Source organism: Pongo abelii, chromosome 9 (assembly GCF_028885655.2).
Source record: "Pongo abelii isolate AG06213 chromosome 9, NHGRI_mPonAbe1-v2.0_pri, whole genome shotgun sequence".
Classification (NCBI taxonomy): Eukaryota; Metazoa; Chordata; class Mammalia; order Primates; family Hominidae; genus Pongo; species Pongo abelii.
Genome location: NC_071994.2, coordinates 105,151,892 through 105,173,666, shown reverse-complemented (window position 1 = coordinate 105,173,666; position 21,775 = coordinate 105,151,892). Strand labels below are relative to the sequence as shown.

Sequence of the window (21,775 nt, the reverse complement as noted above, 5' to 3'; positions counted from 1 at the left end):
ATCAGTATCATTCTTTTTTTTCTTTTTTTTGACACTGGATCTCGCTCTGTTGCCCAGGCTGGGATGCAGTGGTGAGATCTCAGCTCACTGCAACCTCCACCTCTTAAGTTTAAGCGATTCTCCTGCCTCAGCCTCCCGAGTAGCTGGGACAACAGGCACACACCACCATGCCCAGCTAATTTTTGTATTTTTAGTAGAGACAGGGTTTCATCATGTTGGCCAGGCTTGGTATCACTTTTACAACAGAATTTCTTACTCATTTAATCCTAAAGCAATCAGATATTCACTGTCCATGGAACAAAATTTATAATACCATAAAGTGAACTACTGTCGCTTTATATCCAGAAGACAAACAGCACCCTTTTTTAATAGTTCCTGTTAAAGCTTAAAAATAATCTCAAACTCATAAAATTAACTTTAGAATACACATAGTAAATACTCTAGTTCGCATATGTAATTTATCATCCATTGTGGGATACTTTCAAGAGTGAAAAGGGCAATCATAATTATGCAGAAACTACAGTCATCTATCAGGAAGACTATCGACCAATGGACTCTGAAATAAATGAGCACTCTATGGCATGTCATCTGCCAATAAATGTATCAAGAGCTACACACATAATGCTGAACAAAGATGGCAAGATTTCTCTTTATTGAACTCATAGCCTCAATCGTGAGGGACCGTTACCAATGAAAAGGCAAACAAGACGCATGACTTACAATGAAGTTTTGAGACCTATCCAGTCCATCAAGACTAGCATGTTATTAATTTTGTCCCTATTACACAGAGTAGGATCCAGTAAACCCTCAGAACAACGCCTGCTACATCAAACCACTACATAGGTGTTTATAAAATCAAGAGATCAAAAGCACTTATAGTGAGTTCACAGAAAAGAATGGCAGGAAGAGCAACATCGACAATGGCCTACTAAAGACTAAGCATTGGCTACTCTTTTGGGCTATAGTTTTAGAAACTATAACTACATCAAAGCAAGTAACCAAACACTTTATCCAGAACTATGTGGGTCTTTTTTGAGAAAACCACCCAGTATTTGAGGGAAGAGAGAGAACTGGCTTATTGATAAGCTGTGCAAATTCTTATCTGCAGTATGATGGGCACCAACTCAAAGAAGACAGACAGGTACAAAAAGGGCATGGCTTATCCTCAAACACAGAGGACAATGACACTTATATATCATTGTGAAGAAACAGTGACTATTTTCTCACCCATAAGAAGAGATCTGTACTAGTCCTAACAGGAAAGCCTGCATATCCTCCAGCTGGGAGGGGTTAAAAGTGATCCTATTACATCATTTGGAACCCATCCAAACTACATGATTTTGGAAACATAACCTATATCAGTCTGAACATGTGTAGAGGAAAAACAGAAACATCTGTATTTGGACAACTCTTTATCAGTTTTTTTAAATCTTAAAAAAAAAAAAAAAAAAAAAAAAGTAGTTATCCAGGAGAGGCCAGGTGTGGTGGCTCATGCCTGTAATCCCAGCATTTTGGGAAGCTGAAGTGAGCAGACTGCTTGAGTCCAGGAGTTTGATTCCAGCCTGGGCAACACGGCAAGACCCCATCTCTACTAAAAACACAAAAATTAGCCAGGTGTGGTGGCACATTCTTGTAGTCCCAGCTATTCAGGAGGCTGAGGTGGAGAATCACCTAAGTCCAGAGGATTGAGGCTGCAGTGAGCCAAGATCATGCTATTGCACTCCAGCCTGGGCAACCGGAATGAGAGCCTGTCAATCAACCAATTGTTATCCAGGAGAGCTTGGGGAATTTTAAATGTGACCCTAACACTGGTAAGAATTGGTTCCAGGCAGGGTCTCAGGAATCTCCATTTATTTAGCTCATTTCTAACCTTAGCACTTGGTTATTCTAACATACTTCCTTATTTTACATGAACTAAGGTGTACCAATTCTGTTCCACTCTTCCTCACACCATTCAATATTTTAATACTTTTTATGACTCAGAAAACCCTCTTCTGACTGCTATATGGTGCTCTGGTCTGGTTTTGCTTGTATGCAGTTTTAAAAGGTTTCTGGCCGGGCACAGTGGCTCACGTCTATAATCCCAGCACTTTGGGAAGCTGAGGCAGGCGATTACTTGAGGTCAGTAGATCAAAACCCCATCTCTACAAAAATTAGCCAGGTGTGGTGGTCCATGCCTGTAATCCCAGATGCTAGGGAGGCTGAGGCAGGAGAATCACTTGAACCCAGGAGGCGGAGGTGGAGGTTGCAGTGAGCTGAGATAGTGCCACTGCATCACTCCAGCCTGGGTGACAGAGCAAGACCCCATTTTCAAAAAAAAAGAAAAAAAAAAAGGTTTGCTTCCTTTTCACCCAACAGATTTTCCTATGTAATCACTTTTTACCTAAACAAGGACGAGACTACTGAAAAGGGGGACCTGGAGAAATTCAACTTGAGATAAAAAACAATAAAGGGTCCTAACACATCTCAGCCATCATCTATGGGTGAATTTTTTTTTTTTTTTGGAGACAGAGTCTCGCTCTGTTGCCCAGGCTGAAATGCAATGGTGCAATCTTGGCTCACGGCAACCTCTGCCTCCTGGGTTCAAGAGATTCTCGTGCCTCAGCCTCCCGAGCAGCTGGGATTACAGGCACCCACCATCATGCACGGCTAATTTTTGTGTTTTTGTAGAGACGGGGTTTCACGATGTTGGTCAGGCTAGTCTTGAACTCCTGACCTCGTGATCTGCCCACCTCAGCCTCCCAAAGTGCTGGGATTACAGGTGAGAGCCACCGCACCTGGCCCAGATGAATGTATTTTAACCTAAACCTAGTCTTCATGAAATTCTAACTCATTCTCTAAAAATGCTTACCTGACCATATGATAGTATATAGAAAAAAAAATTAATCTATGATATCAACAATGGTCTATTAGGGACTGAACACAGGCTACTTTTTTGAGTTCTCTATTAAATGAGCACCACTTGCCAGGGAGAAACTGAGATAAAACTCAGTTAAATACATCTCAGGGTTAACCTATGCAGTATACTGCATATTTACAATTACTAATAAATTTAGATATATATAAACATTTTTCCTACCACCATCTATACTGATGAGAGAAAGAAAGAGACAGTGTCAGGAGACTGGGGAGGGGACACAGGGTTTGGGGAGAGGGAAGCAGAGAGGGAGGGAGGGAGGTAAAAAAGAAGAGAGGGAGAGACAAAGGAAGAGAGAGAGAGGCCAATAATTCTATAAGGCTGTTTTACTTTAAAGCCCTAATTTTTAAAGCTGTGCATATTAACTAGACAAAGAACTTGGAAATGGCATACGAACACATAGGACTACCTCCCTTATCATATATAAGAATAGGAATTATGTCTCCAGGCTCTCTGACCAGAATCCAAACCTTCTGAACAAAATTCTTAGACTGTCCATTCAATGCTAACCACTCTCGTGTCACATCTATAATTCTCCCTTTAAGAAAATCTAACATGCAAAAAGGTAAGCTAGCAAAACTGATACTGATAAGGACAAATATAACTGAAGTAAGCATTTGCTTGTTAAAAGCACTTAAGGATTGTATTAGTTCATTTTCACAATGCTGATAAAAATATACCTGAGACTGGGAAGAAAAAGAGGTTTAATTGGACTTACAGTTCCACATGGCTGGGGAGGCCTCAGAATCATGGTGGAAAGTGAGAGGCACTTCTTACATGGCAGTGGCAAGAGAGAAATGTGGAAGAAGCAAAAGTGGAAACCCCTAATAAACCCATCAGATCTCGTGAGACTTATTCATTATCATGAGAATAGCACAGGAAAGACTAGACCCCATGATTCAATTACCTCCCCCTGGGTCCCTCCCATAACACATGGGAATTCTTGGAGATACAGCTCAAGTTGAGATTTCAGGGGGGACACAGCCAAATCATATCATGCTGCCGTTGGCCCCTCCAAATCTCATGTCCTCATATTTCAAAACCAATCATGCCTTCCGAACAGTTCCCCCAAAGTCTTAACTCATTTCAGCATTAACCCAAAAGTCCACAGTCCAAAGTCTCATCTGAGACTAGGCAAATCCCTTCCACCTATGGGCCTGTAAAATCAAAAGCAAGCTAGTTACTTCCTAGATACAATGTGGGTACAGGTACTGGGTAAATACAGCCATTCTGAATGGAAGAAATTGGCCAAAACAAAGGGGTTACAGGGCCCATGCGAGTCCGAAATTCAGTGGGACAGTCACATTTTAAAGCTCCAAAATGATCTCCTGTGACTCCAGGTCTCAATGATACAAAAGATAGATTCCCACGGTCTTGGGCAGCTCCACCCCTGTGGTTTTACAGGGTACAGCCTCCCTCCCGGCTGCTTTCACAGGCTGGCACTGAGTGTCTGCAGCTTTTCCAGGAGCACGATGCAAGCTGTCGGTGGATCTACCATTCTGGGGTCTGGAAGATGGTGGCCCTCTTCTCACAGCTCCACTAGGCAGTGCCCCAGTGGGGACTCTGTGTGGGGGCTCCAACTCCACAATTCCCTTCTGCACTGCCCTAGCAGAGGTTCTCCATCAGGGCCCCACCCTGCAGCCAACTTTTGCCCACACATCCAGGCATTTCCATGCATCTGAAATCTACGCAGAGGTTCCCAAACCTGAATTCTTGACTTCTGTGCAACTGCACACTCAACACCAAGTGGAAGCTGCCAAGGCTTGGGGCTTCCACCCTCTGAAGCCACAGCCTGAGCCGTACGTTGGCCCCTTTCAGCCACAGCTGCAGTGGCTGAGACATAGGGCACCAAGTCCCTAGACTGCACACAGCACAGGGACCCTGGGCCCAGCCTACAAAACCATATCCTCCTGGGCCTCCAGGCCTGTGATGGGATGGGCTGACATGAAGGTCTCTGACATGGCCTGGAGACATCTTCCCCTTGGTCTTGGGGATTAACATTAGGCTCCTTGCTACTTATGCAAATTTCTGCAACTGGCCTGAATTCCTCCTCAAAAAATGGGTTTTTACTTTCTACTGCATTGTCACGCTGCAAATTTTCTGAACTTTTATGCTCTGCTTCCTTTATAAAACTAAATGCTTTTAACAGCACCCAAGTCACCTTTTGAATGCTTTGCTGCTTAGAAATTTCTTCAGCCAGATACCTACATCATCTCTTTCAAGTTCAAAGTTCCACAAATCTCTAGGGCAAGGGCAAACTGCCACCAGTCCCTTTGCTAAAACGTAACAAGAGTCACCTCTGCTCCAGTTCCCAAGAAGTTCCTCATTTCCATCTGAGACCACCTCAGCCTGGACTGTTCACATCACTATCAGCATTTTTGTCAAAGCCATTCAAGAAGTCTCTAGGAAGTTCCAAACTTTCCCACATTTTCTTGTCTTCTTCTGAGTCTTCCAAACTGTTCCAACCTCTGTTACCCAGTTCCAAAGTCACTTCCACATTTTTGGGTATTTTTCAGCAACGCCCCACTCTACTGGTACCAATGTACTGTATTAGTTCATGTACTGTATTAGTAGCATGAACTAATACATGCTACTAATAAAGACATACCCAAGACTGGGAAGAAAAAGAGGTTGAATTGGACTTACAACTCCACATGGCTAGGGAGGCCTCAGAATCATGGCGGGAGGTGAGAGGCACTTCTTACATGGCAGGGGCAAGAGAGAAATGAGGAAGAAGCAAAAGCGGAAACCCCTGATAAACCCATTAGATTTCATAAGACTTATTCACTATCACGAGAATAGCACGGGAAAGACCAGCCCCCATGATTCAATTACCTCCCACTGGGTTCGTCCCACAACATGTGGGAATTCTGGGAGATAAAATTCAAATTGAGATTTCAGTGGGAACACAGCCAAACCATATCAAGGATTCAGTAAAAAGTGATTTTGTAAAGTTTAAACCAAATCATAAAAAATTGCTAATAGTCACTGTTTTGGGCTTAGAAAATTGGCAACTTCCTATAGTCAACCTGTAATTATAAACTGGATTCACAAAAATTCAGCTTACATACAACTGTTTAAACACCTACTGCATAACTCTCTGCTCGGCCCAAGGAGGAAATCGATTTTTCAGATTTCAGAGAAATAGACCTGGAGACTCTGGATTCAAACACATGACATAGCTGAGAGCAGGGATGAGGCCCTACACTGTCAAGCCCAAGAACACTGGTATTCAGTCCTAACCCCCAACACCACTGGTGCTCTCCAGACGGGCAGACTTTTAGCTAGAGATAGTGGCTGCTAAAAGAGGAAATTACTAAGACAGTGGCATTCAGGGGTCCCTGCAACTTCAGGGCTTGGCTCCTGTTGTATTACTCTCCAATGAAGCCTACCTAGACAATGAAGGCATCAGCACAAAATATAAAAAGAAACAGTATAATATCCTAAGGGAGATATTATATTACTACAACCATTAAATAAGAACAGCATGTTATTAAAAATAACAAACAATGAGCTCAGAAAAGACTCACTATAAATTAAGAATGATAAATAGGCCAGGCGTGATATGGCTGACATCAGTAATCCCAGCACTTTGGGAGGCTGAGGTAGGCGGATCACTTGAGGTCAGGAGTTCGAGACCAGCCTGGCTAACATGGTGAATCCCCAACTCTACTAAAAATACAAAAAAATTAGCCAGGCATGGTGGTGCATGCCTGTAATCCCAGCTACTCGGGAGGCTGAAGCAGGAGAATCACTTGAACCCAGGAGGCGGAGGCTGCAGTGAGCCGAAATTGTGCCAGTGCACTCCAGCCTGGGCAACAGTGTGAGGCTCTGTCTCAAAAAAAAAAAAAAAAAAAGAACGAGAAATAGCTTTTTGGGAAAAAAGAAAATCAGGCCAGGCGCACTAGCTCACATCTGTAACCCAGCACTTTGGGAGGCCAAGGTGGGTGGATCATTTGAGCCCAGGAGTTCGACACCAGTCCGGGCAACATGGTAAAACCCTGTCTCTACAAAACATACACACACAAAAATTAGCCGGTCCCAGCTACTTGGGGAGGCTGAGGCAGGTGGATCACCTGAGGTTCAGAAGTTGAGGCTGCAGTGAGCCCTGAGCATGCCACTGCATTCCAGCCTGGGCAACAGAGGAAAACCTTGTCTAAAAAAAAAAAAAAAAAAAAATCTGGCTAGGCACGGTGGCTCATCCCTGTAATCCCAGCACTTTTGAAGGTGGACACGGGCGGATCACTTGAGCTCACAAGTTTAAGACCAACCATGGGAAACATGGTGAAACCCATTTCTACCAAAAACACAAATACTTAGCCAGGCATGGTGATGCGCAATCTGTGATCCCAGCTGCTTAGGACACTGAGGAGGGAGGATGGCTTGAGCTCCAGGGGCAGAGGTTGCAGTAAGCTGAGATGGCGCCACTGCCCTCGAGCCTGGGCAGCAGAGTGAGACTGCCACCACCCCCCACATCATCTCAGAAACAAAAGAAAACAAAATCAACAGAAAAATTAAAAGTTAAAGTTGAAGGGATCTCCCAGAAAACATAACAAAATGCTAAGTGAAAGAAAATAGTGGGATAAGATAAGAAAATTAAAAGAGTTATTCTGACTAGCAAGAATTCCAGAAAAAAAAAGAACAGATAAAACAGGCTGGAAGAAATTACCCGGGAACTAATAAAAGAAATGTTTTCCAGGACTGAAAGATTCCATGCCTGAAAGACAGTCCTGGAAATTGTACTTTAGGACAACTGTACTGCAAAATCTTAAGGGGTATCGTCCATATTGAAGACCGAGTTTCTTTACATGAACTGATACATGACCAGGCATTGTTTACAATGAATTTTAAAAGAGCATATCAACGGACATCATGAAATTTCTGACCCCCAATATAAAGAACAAAATACTAAAATCCCCAAGGAAAGCAAACACTCAATTAGCAAACTGGAAGCTAGAAGAAAATGGAGTGCCGGGCACAGCGGCTCATGCCTGTAATCCCAGCACTTTGGGAGGCCGAGGCAGTCGGATCACTTGAGGTCAGGAGTTCGAGACCAACCTGGCCAACATGGTGAAACCCTATCTCTACTAAAAATACAAAAATTAGCTGGGGCGTGGTGGCACACGCCTGTAATCCCAGCTGCTGGAGAGGCTAAGGCAGGAGAATCACTTGAACCCGGGAGCCAGAGGTTGCGGTGAGCTGAGATCGTACCCCTGCACTCCAGCCTGGGTGACAAAGCAAGACTCCATCTCAAAAAAACAAAAAAAAAAGAAAAAGAAAATGGAGTGGCCAGGCATGGTGGCTCATGCCTGTAATCCCAGCACTTTGGGAGGCCGAGGTGGGCAGATCACGAGGTCAGGAGATCGAGACCACGGTGAAACCCCATCTCTACTAAAAATACAAAAAATTAGCCGGGCACGGTGGTGGGCGCCTGTAGTCCCAGCCACTCGGGAGGCTGAGGCCAGAGAATGGCGTGAATCCAGGAGGCAGAGCTTGCAGTGAGCCGAGATCAAGCCACTGCACTCCAGCCTGGGTGACGGAGCGAGACTCCGTCTCAAAAAAAAAAGAAAAAAAAAAAAAGGGAGACGGAGTAATGCCATCAAAATTTCACGAGAAAATAACCTTAAATGCTACAACCAAACTGCCCACAAATGTTAACAGAGAAAGATAGTTTTAGAGACAAGCGATCTCAACACAGCTACCTCCCATGTACCCCTTTCTTCTGCAAATTTCTAGGGGATGAACAAACTCAAAGAGTGAGCAAATAAAGAAAGAGAAAAATAGGGTACCCAACCTGTAAGAGTGATCCAGAAACTCCCTAGGATGAAAGCCAAGGAACATCCTAACATGACAACTCTGAAGCAACAAGTCTAGCACACAGCAGGAAGACAAAGGACTCTAAGGATACCTCCAAGGTGGGCAAAAAGCAACAGAAATAAAAACAAAACATCACGGCAATTAACAATTGGCCAGGCAAGGAAATACAGAATTTTCCAGAAAATCATAGTACATTATATGACTCTGCTGTAGGCACAACATGAATTGTCATAATGCAAAAATATTTAACAAAACAATTAGTCATTATAATGGGAGGATTAAGAAAAGGATTTTGAGGGGTGATGAAAATTCAAGAAATAGCAATGTAACACATTTTATAAATATGGAATTTTTAAAAGTACCAGGGGAAAAAACACCTAAAAGGAGTGGAAAGTGCTTGCCTCTGAAGAATGCAAGCTGCAAGCCAGAGATAAAGAAAAGAGGGTCACTGCTCTTTTTTTCTTTCTTTCTTTCTTTTTTTTTTTTTTTTTGAGAGAAGTCTTGCTCTTGTCTCCCAGGCTGGAGTGCAATGGCTCGATCTCGACTCACTGCTGCAACCTCCGCCTCCCAGGTTCAAATGATTATCCTGCCTCTGCCTCCCAAGTAGCTGGGATTAAGGCGCCTGCCACCACGCCTGGCTAATTTTTGTATTTTTTAGTAGAGATGGGGTTTCACCATGTTGGCCAGGCTGGTCTCGAACTCCTGACCTCAGGTGATTCGCCCGCCTTGGCCTCCCGAAGTGCTGGGATTACAGGCATGAGCCACCATACCCAGCCCGCTCTTTTTCTTCATAAACCTTACAGTATTAAGGGATTTTCTAAATCAATGTACAGGTTACTTCCCTAAAAATTAAATTTCAAAATATACGTTTACACACAGGCTATGAAAACAAGGTTCTTCAAACACCTCTCATTGGTAGAATGTGGTGCTTCCTTCCCTTTTCTCTTTTTTTTTCCTTCTGTTTTTTTTTTTTTTTTTTGAGACAGAGTCTGGCTCTGTTGCCCAGGCTGTAGTGCAGTGGCATGATGTTGGCTCACTGCAACCTCTGCCTCCCAGGCTCAAACGATTCTCATGTCTCAGCCTCCCAAAAGGAGTAGCTGGGATTACAGGCATGTGCTACCGCGCCCATTTTTTTTCCTTCTATTTTTAGTAGAGACCGGTTTTTACTGTTGGCAAGGCTGGTCTTGAACTCCTAGCCTCAAGTTATCTGCCCGCCTTAGCCTCCCAAAAGGCTAGGATTACAGGCATGAGCCACCGCACCAGGCCCCCTTTCTCTTTTCCTGAATTTTCTGATTCTCTCTAATAAATATTAGTTTTATAATAAAAACCATATGCCTGGCCAGGTGTGGTGGTGCATGCCTAAGGTTCACTTGAATCCAGGAGTTTGAGACCAGCCTGGGCAACATGGTAAAACCTGGTCTCTACAAAAAATTTAAAAATTAGCCAGGCATGGTGGTGGATGCCTGTAGTCCCAGCTACTCAGGAGGCTCAGGTGGGAGGATCACACAAGCCTGGGAGGTAGAAGCTGCTATGAGCAGTGATCATGCAACTGCACTCCAAGTCTGGGTGACAGAGTTAAGACTCTGTCTCAAAATAAACCAAACAAATACAAAAAAATCATATACCTTATTAAAACAAATGCCTAAAATGAGAGGCAGCAGTCCCCCACTTATCCTCAGGGGAAATGTTCCAAGCCCCACAGCGGATGCTTGAAACAGCGGATAGTACCAAACCCTATATCCTATATATATACACACTACAGTCTTTGGATCTGACAACTGAGGTGGCTACTAAGTGACCAATGGGGTGGTGGCGTGGGAGGTAGCATAGACAGTATGGATGCATTGGCCAAAGAGAGGATTCACATCCCAGACTGGACAGCACAAGATTGCGGGACTGCATCACACTACTCAGACAACTGCAATTTAAAACTTATGAACCGGTTTTTTGTTTTTGGCTTTTTTTTGAGACAAGGTCTCACTCCCATTGCCCAGGCTGGGCTGAAGTGCAGTGGCACAGTCACTGCAGCCTTGACTTCCCAGGCTCAGGTGATTCTCCCACCTCAGCTTCCCGAGTAGCTGGGACTACAGGCAGGTGCCACCATGCCCAGCTAATTTTTTTGTATTTTTAGTAGAGACGAGATCTTGCTACATTGCCCAGGCTGCTCTCGAACTCCTGGGCTCAAAGGATACGCCCACCTCAGCCTCTCAAAGTGCTGGGATTACAGATGTGAGCTACGACGGCTGGCCATGAATTATTTCTGGAATTCTCCATTTTAATATTTTTACACCACACTTGATGGCAGGTAACTGAAACTTTGAAAAGGAAACTCATGGATGGTGGGGAGGGACTACCATACATGAAGGAATGAGAGTGAGGGAGGACTGTTTTATAAATATAAAACAAAAGAACCCCCACATCTATTTCCATATACAGGAAAAAAAAATTCCACATCTTGCTTCACCTCCTAGGTGGCAGCGTATGTACTTTTTATCCCAAAAGCCTGCTTCTTATTAGTCAGTTCAGGACATACGAGAAGTTGAATTTCAAGCAACTTTCTATACTACATTCCATTTTGTCAAAGCACACAGTAGCACTTTAACAAACACACTATCTTTACTCCAAATCCCAAATCAAATCTGCAGCAATTTTCATGCAAGTATCAACTCTCTAAACATACTTACTGGCCAAATAAATACCTTACTTTAAAAACAAACAAAACTCCTCCTCCCTTTAGGTTAAGTAATCAATTGCAAGAAGACAAAGGAAGGAGCTTTTAATAAAATGTCCCCTCGCCCACCCCCAACTGAGAATCCTGCTGAAGAATTTGATAGTCGAGTGACTAACATCCCATAAAGAGATAGAGACACAAATTAAACTGACAGCAAATGAAGTAATGGCACTAAGTGCAAATAAAGCATTGAAAATATTTGGTGGAAGAAAACCCAAACAATAGATGCCATTTGCATTATTTTATTAATTTGCAACATCATTCAAAGAAACAACAGACTATCACTTGGTTGTTTAAAAATTATGATTCTTCTCAGGCTAGGAGCAAAATGAGGATTAAATACTGACCATTTTCCTTGTCTAGAATATTAAAGGGGAGGTGGGGAGGACTGCTGTGATTTAAACCAAACTTCTTTGTTTGCATTTAGAAGGGGTCAAGCCCTACGTAAATAAAAGTGCTTCCATGGTGGCAAGTACTTGTTCCCAGGAAACTTGGTGCTACAGCACTTGAGCAACCAGAACCATGAAGCAATTCTTCTTCATAGAAACGGCAATGTCCCTTTCATGGCTTGAAGTTGTGATTAATCCTAGAATCAGAAGCCCTTTTTGTAAGAAGTGCATCACTTAGTAACCACAGTTATAGAACGACACAGCTCTTTAAGACCTCCCTTTATACAATGCTACTCAGCTATTATTAAAAACTTTCAAGCCACAATTAATGGCTAAATTATGCTATTACAGAGGGTAGCATTAAGTTTGAATAATCTTAAATCTTAGCAACTGATTTTTAAAATGACTTCATTTTGATTGGTCCTAAGCCTAAATTTCTATATATATTTTGGCAATAAAAAGGTTTAGAGTTTACCTCCCCTCAAAGCCTTAAGGTACAAGGCAATGCAGAGTCATGATAGCATGAGTATTTTAAGCTGTGAATTCACATTATTTTTCTAACTACAAAGTAAAATATTTCTCTACATAACTAAAGAGGACTGATCTTAGGGTTGTAAAAACCTAGGGTTTTTTTTCCAAGTTTCAACTATTTAAATGCTATCTAGATGTTTGGGTTTTTTTAAATGGCTAAGATAAAGCTTTAGGAAAGGGTATTTTTTTTAGATGTGACTTTAAAAAGAAAGTTAGCCTACTATCTTGCAGTCAATTGAGTCTGCTACATTTAAACTTCTAGAGATAGTTCTAGAATTCTTTCTAGAACTAAGAATCATAATTTTTTAAACACACCAAGTGATAGTCTGTTCTTTGAATGATGCTGCAAATTAATTAAATAATGCAAAGAAGTTCTAGTGAACTTCTTTCTTAGTTCACACTAAAAAAAAAAATTCCATTATTTTCCCCAGGGAATATGTTAATCTCTATGTTCTATTTACTCTGTCACATCTACTGTCTTCCAACTGTTTTTCTTCTACCACTGGTGAATACAGTTTCTCCAGGGTTTTCTCCCTAAATCACTGGGGCACTGTGTGCCATTCTTCCCTGGGATGCCCACCCACTGAGCAGAAGTAAGCTCTCCCCCACCCCCCAGAGCTGAGGGCGTACTTTCATCTTCTCTCTCCACTCAGCCTCAACAGCAAGACAAACAAGCAGAGACTGGCCTTCCCTCAAATAGGGAAATACTTCGTGATTGCAATTTGAACTGGTTTTTTGTTTGTGTATACATGTGCACGTGTGCAACTTAACATTTAATGGCAAAATTACAAGCTTTTCAGTTTTAAAGGGAAACTCTGGGTTATACTTGATACAGTAAGAAACAGCATAGCCTTATTCTTCATGAAACTTCCTTTTAAAAACGCATAATCTTTATTATGAAGATACACTGTATACATAACAGGTACACTGTATATGATAAAAACATATACTGTATATGTTGTCTTTTTTTTTTTTTTTTGAGACAGAGTCTGGCTCTGTCGCCCAGGCTGGTGTGGAGTGGTGCAATCTCAACTCACTGCAGCCTCCACCTGCCAGGTTCAAGCAATTCTCCTGCCTCAGTCTCCTGAGTAGCTGGGACTACAGGTGTGCGCCAACACACCCGGCTAATTTTTGTAGAAATGGGGCAGGAGAATCACGTGAACCCAGGAGGCAGAGGCTACAGTGAGTTGAGATCGTGCCACTGTACTCTGCACTCCAGCCTGGACAACAGAGCAAGACTCTGTCCCCAAAAAAAAAAAAAAAAAAAAAAAAAAAGGGAAGAAAAAAGAAAGAATCAGCCTATGTATAGCAATCAATCACATCTACAAGGCAAATTAATATAGGAATATGGGTAGTTTTATGCCATGCAATGTCAAAAATCTCTGAAAAACATATCCTTTTTAAATTGTATACCAACCTACTCAATATAACTTAATCAAATCACAGCCACAAAAAACCTTGAATCTTCGCAGACTAAAAACATTGTGGCCAGTTATTCAGAAAATGATAAACAACGGAAATGAAACAAAACTGTGCTTTAAAAATTATTAGAACATTATTAAAACAATGCAAATGTACAAACTTTTAAAATCACTGATCCAGATTCCTTAAATCAAATTATAAGGTCTTACATGGTACATTATATATAAGAACACGTATCTTTGAACATGGTAATAGTTACAAGGCATCAAAGTCAATAAAATAAACTTGCAAGTAAAAACACTCCTTGAAACCAGAGATATTATAGAATACTGAGTCAGGAAGTTATTCAGCAGCTTATAAAGAAATAGGAAGTTGTTGACCAACTACTTGAAGAACTATTTCCTGTAGGAAAACCAAAAGACAGCTGAAGAAGGTAATAACTCTCAGAGTCATAAAGAGAATGAATTCTTTTAAAATGAAAGCTCAATGCAATGGTAAAGAAATTAGTTTTGAATAGTAAATGTAGTAGAACAAATATTATATGGCTAAGCCTTGTTTACATACTTCACATTCATCCCAGAGCTTGAAAACAAGCCACTGATAAATGTAGCTAGCACCATACTTCCACCATATCACTTGCCAAAGTAAGGTACAAGTCTTCTCCACAAGATCTCACTGACCTAAGGAGGGCTTTAAAACAACGAATGATTGCCTGCTTATAATCTTTCAGTAATCATGCTGCCTGGAAACTAGATGATAGGCCAACTAACTTCAAAAACTCAATCATCTATGGTCACAAGGCAACAACTGGGTTGTTTCTTAACTCAACATTTCTAAGTTTTTTCTCAAATTACATCGTCTTGCCTATCTGGACCATTTATAGTCAGGTTCTTCATGCCAAATATAAATCTCAGTAAGTTATAGACTTTGTAACTTAAAAGTCAGTTCCAACAAATATCTAAAAAGACGCATTAAAATAAAATGTTTCACTGCGGAAACAAGTGTAAAATATGCAACTAATTTAAATCTTCATTCTACATCTGATGACAACAACACTCCTCTTTAGATACAAGAGGAAAGTATATAAATATTGATTACAAAGACAGCCTTATTTTAAAACATCAAAACTAGGATAAAAATGAACTTTGACAACAGAAACTTGGCACCAAAAGCTTAGTTTATCATCATCTTTGACTAATGGTTAGGATATTAATCTCATTTATCTGTTCAGTACACAAAAAGAAGTTATAACAACTATACAGCCCATAACATCATGGAAGTAGCTAACTGGAGAAGTTGAAATAATCTTATTTCATAACTTTTCTCCAAATTGCATATGGTTCATAAAGCATACTCTTTAAAATACAAAATTTTATAAGCCCACAGCATTCTTTTCCCATATCCAATGTTTAGGGGCCTCCGTAGAATCCCTGACAGATACCAAGTAACCATGATTTTACCTACATTTATTGAGCAAGATTTACCTGCCCAGGAAAACTCTTCTAGTTCTTAAAAGTTTTATATAAGAAAATTCTTCCATGGAATCAAAATTCCTCACATTTCTTATATAGTAAGACGAATCCTACTCCCACATAAAAGTTCCCCAGAAACAATGAAACAACAATCATGTCTTATCTCTCCTCCTCCCAGTTTTTCCTTTTCCAGGTAAATCTCTCTCTACCCTTGCAACCTTTTCTCCTATGACATGATTTGAGATTTATTTATTTTAGCCTAGTTTATCTTCCTTACAGGCCCATAGTTGACAGGGGTGAATTGAGGTGACTGGGGCTGGAAGGTATACCCTTCATTAATCCAGCTACATATATCAATACCTTTAAGAGAAACATTTCTTCACAAAGAAAGAATCACTGGAAACTTTGAAAAATGAATAGTCATTCCTTAGCATCTGTGGTCAACGACTGGTTCCAGGACCTCCTACATGTACTAAAATCCACAGATGCTCTGGTCTTTCATATAAGATGGCATAATATTTGCATATAACCTATACATATTCTCCCATATACTTTATATCACCTCTAGATTACTTATAATACTTAATACAATGTAAAGGCTAAATAGTTGTTACATTATTTAGGCAATAATGACAAGGAAAAAAGTTTGTACATTGGTCAATACAGATGTAATTTTTTTCCAAATATTTTCAATCAGAGGTTGGTTGAATCCACGAATGCTAAACCCACAGATACGGAAGGCCAACTGTATCTAGAATACTGATTTCAGCTCAAAAAAAGATCATTCATTCAAAATAATGAAATCGTAGGCAGGTATCACCTACAAGCAATTATTACAAGATACAAAGAACTAAGAAGAAGAGCATAAATGTTGCTCTTTAACCTTATACTTTTAGCCACAGCATCAACCAAAGAAAGAAGGCAAGCAGGCTATTAAGCTGTTGAAAAATCTCCCCAGGTCAGCATGTGACCCAGCAGGGAGAGGTTCAAAAAAGTGCAGCCTTTCTTTTTCTTCCTAACAACCTGGTTTGTTTCCACTCCCTTCCCCTTCAAGACACATCCTTCACAGCTAGCAGCTCTTTCAATCATTTACTTTGGATGTCTGCTTGAGAACAAATGATCTTGCTCATGCAGATGAGTTTGCCAGACTTGTGTGTACTTTCCAGTCTCAGGCCCTTTACTGTTCTGGTTGAAACCTGATCCTTTGAAATGGATACTGGGACACCAGAAAATGAATTTAAAAAAAAAAGAAAAGAAAAGAAAAGAAAAAGTTGCAGGAAAGGGGGCAAAAAAAACTACGAACTTTTCACGATCAAACCTTTTCCTTTGCTCTTCTGTAAGTCTGTCACAAAACTTTCTATCTTACATTACAAAGTAGCAACCCACCCTGGAAGACAATCAATATAAAACACATATTAGGATTCACACAACAAAACATCCTTAATGGTGTTATCTAATATGATAAATAAATGTTACATTTGCCTTAGGTGTAGACTGTCAAGACCTATCTGAATCAAAACTTACACTGTTTTTCACTTTATTATCTCAACCTGATTAAACACTATTAAGTGAGCTTTTTTAAAGACATCAATTTCAGTCTATCATAATTAGTTTTAGTCAACATTTCAATATATACTTGATCCAAACAAGCCCAGAAAAAAACTGAGGTCTTATCTGTAATTTCAAAATTAGAGGAGAGAAAATTCTATTTAGGTCTTTTCAGCCTAGTGCAATTTTGCCATTTTGTTAAACACAAAAGGACTGAAAAAAAATAAAATAAATAAACAACCCAATGGTCATGTTTTTGTTTTCCCAGAGAGGAGAGTTTCTGTTGTGAAGACCTACTAGCTTGAAAGAAGTTTGCCACTGAGCGACTGCATATGAAACCTAAAAATTTATATTTCCCTTTACATTTTTTGGGGGAAATATTGGTCAGCCACATCAAGCTTCAGTTGTAGTACTTGTCATTTCACAATTTAAAATACTGTAAAATTAGACTCCCCAGAAAGCCCTACTTATTTTGTAGTTCTCTACCAATAAAATATTTATTTAAAAAGATACAAGTAGCACCATACGTACTTCGTAAGACGCTGCTAGCCCTGTAATTCCCAGAATTTGAAAATTTTCATGGTATTCTTTCTGTTTTGTGCTAGGCTAATTAACAGGTTTGGCACAAGCTCAAAATGAGAATAACCAAACTTCCACAAAAGAAAAGATTATAAAGAGGCTCAGAACCAAGACTCAGTAAAGCTTTCAAAATATTACCCATACTAACAAAGGTATTTAGGTCATACCAAACTGAAACATATATATGGAAGATATAACAGAGCTACAGAGCTTAACATAAATATTAAATAAAACATAAAAACAAATGATATTCTGTATCTTGACACGACTTTACTGCGTTTTCCAATACATATTTTTCTTAGATAACTGTCTCCCACCATTATTTTCACTTACTTTAAGAAGTATCTCTGACCAGAAGATGTCTTTGCCATCTCCCAACCTGCTGGCAGAGGTACATCATCAGGTATCTCAAAAGAAGACTGTCGAAGATGCTGAGCTGTGGGTGTAGCTGCTGGGCCAGAGACTACTCCAGTGGGGGTCAATGTCCCAGGAGAAACAGCTCCCAACTGCAGAGAAGCTGGAGAGGAATGAGCTCGAACATGCTGTGGAGTCAGGGCTCCTGCAGTGCCTGCATCAGTACTGGCCTATTAGGGAATATTAAGATGAAAAATTAAAAAAGAAAAACACAACTGAGTCCCTTTAAATTTCCCAGTCAGCGCTTAATTGCAGCCGAATATCTAAGTACCAAAGGAAAATTTCAACATTTAATATTCGACACTGGAGAACACAGGTTTTCAAACAGATACTTTTAATGTTATATAATTTTAATATAAATTTTATAAATATTTGTAATTTTATTGATGAGCAGTCCATCTAATGAATTTCCACCTACTCCACACTAGACATGTAAGGGCAACTAGTACTGAATGAATAAAACATTCCAAAAATAATAGTGAATTTTAAAACCTAATTTTTAAGAGGTCAGTGCAGTTATGGGTGTTTTTCCAAGTTCTAAAATGTTCTAAGTATAAACACAACACAAAGAATATGCATTTTTTACTAGGTTTTAAATAATTAATTTTTTTTTCTAGGTCAAGCTCAAGAAAAAACAAGCCCTTGTCATTTATTCCCACCATGATAAAATGCCATCAATAAAGAAATCATAACAAATTACACAAATTTTAATGAGAGCAACAAATTTGAACTGCCCAAATGTTCTTAAAAGCCATCTACAATGAACAGGATGAAAAAAACCCAACTATATCTTTGTATGTAGAAGATAAAGATGTTATCAGTCCAATTTTAACTTAAGAACTCACACACATCCACAACTCTACACAAGCAGAAAAAATTCTGCATTCAGACCCCAAAGATCTGAGTTCCAGTGTAAGTTGGCTAGTGTGACACTGAACAAGTATCTTAACTTCCATATGCCTGTTTTCTCCTTTATAAAATAGTTTTCATGACGGAAAAATGGATGTATATAAAAGAACTTACAGTCACCAGTTTGTGTTGTGAACAATAGTATTTACAACCTAGATGTGTACTACTCATAATCTTGCATAGTTTTTTTAAATGTTTTTAATTAGCATTAGAGTTTGATTATCAAAAAGTTACAATTTCCTAGATTGACAAAGGTAAGGAAACTGGAAGGACTCAGTAGAGTCATTAATGCCTTAAAGTGATACATCTTTTTGAGTTTCCCATCAGAATAGGTATGATTTAGGAAATCATTAGCAGAAATAAAAGTCGAATTTACTGATGCAAAACACTTAGCTAAAAACTTATTTAAAAGAAACAAAACTATAATAGTTTATGAATTTTAGAACTGCTGGATATAAATTTTAAAAATTATTTACTAGAAGAAAAAGTACACTTTCCAGTTGTAATTCTTTGTGGCTGATGCCACAAAATGGGGGATCCAATCTATGTGTATTATACTTTGAAAACATACCGTGCAGTCTGCAGGGTGCATGCCAACATACATTTACCCACAATGAGTCCATAAGCCCACTTCGAGGGGTAAGAGAAAAAAGCATACCTAAGTCTACTTCTGACAAATTGAAGTGTTTAGGCAAGCAGCTAAATTGTTTTTCCTTCTTTCCTCCTCCTTAACCCGGGTTTTTGTCATCAGGTTAAGTGAGTTTTTCTGAGTTCCAAAACCCTTTGGGTCTCCGACAGGAGACTATACAACAGGCCCGCAAATAGGAGAGGGTATGGGAGTGGCGGCGGTAACTCTTCTTTCCACTCAAGTTACATCCCGAGTGGGCTAACTACATTGCAGTATTTGGAAAACCTATTAACTTTTGGGCAAAGTTCCTATGCTGAAGTTTAGCCTGAAGCAAGTTCTTAAAAAAAAAAAAAAAAGAAGAAAAAGAAATAAAAAAGAAAGAAAAAGAGAGAACCCTACACTAAACAAATCCACTGAGACCTATCGGAATGTTAACACTCATTATAAATAGTTTCACTTCTATGCTGAATCAAGTTGGCAAAATAATCGAACATTGTGTATGTGGAATAGCAGCCATGTTCATATCCGCAATAAGAATTAAAAAGCAATGGCGATCCTGGAATTAGTCATCGCTTCCCAAACATTAACTTTTAATCACAGTTGAACTAGGGAGGACTTCGCCTATGAGTCAACCTGCAGTGTATTATCAAAGGCTTGTGTTAAAACCACGGTACTGTAAAGCGCAACTCAGTTCCTGCGCAACGTACAGATGTGGCTAATTCAAAAGCGTTTCAGCCGACTGTAAATAATAGTCTACAACTGGGAAACCAACACGCGACCTACTAAGTTTGATAAGAGCAAGCCGGCCCAAGTTCCAAGACACAAGGGAAGCGCAGAGGTTAAAGAACTCCATAAACAACTTCCAGGAAAGTCTGGGCAGGGGAAGCCCGAAACCTGTATTCTGAAATCGCCTGAGCCGCGAGGAAAATAAATGCTTACGGGAGGGGGAGGGGAAACGGGAGGGGGGAAGGAAAGAAAGAGCAAAAAACTAAATGGACCGGTTCTACCCCCACCTCTAATCAACACTGGAAAACAAGAGAACAATTATTTGACTCCCCCAGGAGACTGAAGTGGACCGAGAGGCCGCAAAGGAAAGGGGCCCAGGGCTCAAATTCACAAAACTCGGCCGCCGCTGGCAACACACCCACACACAAATGCCAGAGGCCCCCCTCCCCCTTTCCCAGCCCGGCCGCGGCGGGAGCGAAGGTGCGGAGCGCGCGGAGGCGCGCGCATTGTGCAAGCCCACCGCGGCCCAGGCCCGACTTTCCCCACCCCCTTCCTTCCTCCCCACCCCTCCTCCACTCCCGCCAACCTCCCGGGAACCCCGGGAAGAAAGAAAGGAAGAAGGAGGGAAAGCACGCCCCCCGGGGCTGCAACCGCAGAGAGAAACTCAGAAGGGAAAAACAAATCTCAGCCCCGGACTCTGGAAGGAGTGGGGAGCTGGTCACCGCGGCGGAGCGGACGACTCCAGTTCCTCCACTTCGCCTCGAGACCCCCCACCCCAGCTAGAGTTCCCGCAACCCCCCTCCCCTGGCCAGAGCTGGCGGCCGCGGCTCCCGAGCGCCCCCCCGGTCTGAGGCCCGCCCGACGGGGAAGCGGGGAGAGGGGCGACGAGGTTACCTGTCGGGAGTGGGATTTGGGCTCCGGCGGCTTGAAGAAGGAGTCGGGCAGCTTCCGGAGCCTCATGGGCACGGTCTGGGGCACGTTGGCCGTCTTGGGGTTCATGACGGCGTTGAAGAGCGCCTCCAGGTCGGTCTCCGAGTCCCCGCGGACGTGCACGATCTGATGCCCGGCGGGGGGTGCCTGCGGCGCCGCCTGGGTCGCCGCGGGTGCCGGCTGCCCGGGTCCGGACGGCGGGCCCTGCCCCTGGGGGGGCTGCGAAGGCGGCTGCCCTTGGCCCTGGGGGGCCGGTTGAGGCGGCGGCTGCTGCCCGGGATCCATGGCTTCTGCCTCCCCCGACGCGCACCCCGTAACCCAGGCGAGCGAGGGCTACGCCCGGACGCCCCGGCTCCACGGGCCGAGGTGGAGAAGCGGCGACGGCTGCGGGCCGGGCGGCGCTGGGCGGCGGGAGCGGCGCTGTCCTCGCTCTCAGGGCCGGGGGGCTGCGCCGCGGCCCCGCATCCCCCGCCCTGGCGCCTCCGCCCCCGCCCTGCGCCCCGGCTCCACTGGTCTGGCGGCTGCGCCTCGGGAGGGGCTGCGAGGGACTCGGACCTGCGGCGCCTGAGAACTTTTTCCCTCCAACTCCCTTGACGGAGGCCGGACGGCTCGTTGCCTTTCCCCGCCTCCCCTTTCTCTTTATTTCCTTTTCTTGTTCCTTCCTTCCTCCCTTTCTTTTCCCTGGCGGCGGCTGCGCCCGACTGAGACAGAAACTCGCCTCAGACGCCAAAACTAAAGTTAGGAGAAGCGCCCGCCCGCGCC

The 21,775-nt window shown here is 42.0% G+C and overlaps 1 protein-coding gene across 12 annotated transcripts in view; it reads right to left on the bottom strand.

Annotated features, from left to right (window-relative positions):
- YAP1 (Yes1 associated transcriptional regulator) overlaps positions 1–21,436 on the bottom strand; it is a 125,152-nt gene extending 103,716 nt beyond the window's left edge. For 9 of the 12 annotated variants that reach the window (XM_024255120.3, XM_024255115.3, XM_024255119.3 and 6 more), the window contains exons 1-2: positions 20,978–21,339; positions 17,740–17,990 (exon numbers count right to left, since the gene is read on the bottom strand). In XM_024255120.3, coding sequence (XP_024110888.1) covers positions 17,740–17,990; positions 20,978–21,298 — 572 coding nt within the window. In that variant the 5' untranslated portion in view covers positions 21,299–21,339. Of the gene's footprint in view, positions 1–17,739; positions 17,991–20,977 lie in introns of all 12 variants that reach the window. The other 3 variants (XM_024255114.3, XM_024255118.3, XM_024255116.3) reach the window with 1 other exon arrangement.
- Between the last annotated feature and the right edge of the window lie 339 nt (positions 21,437–21,775).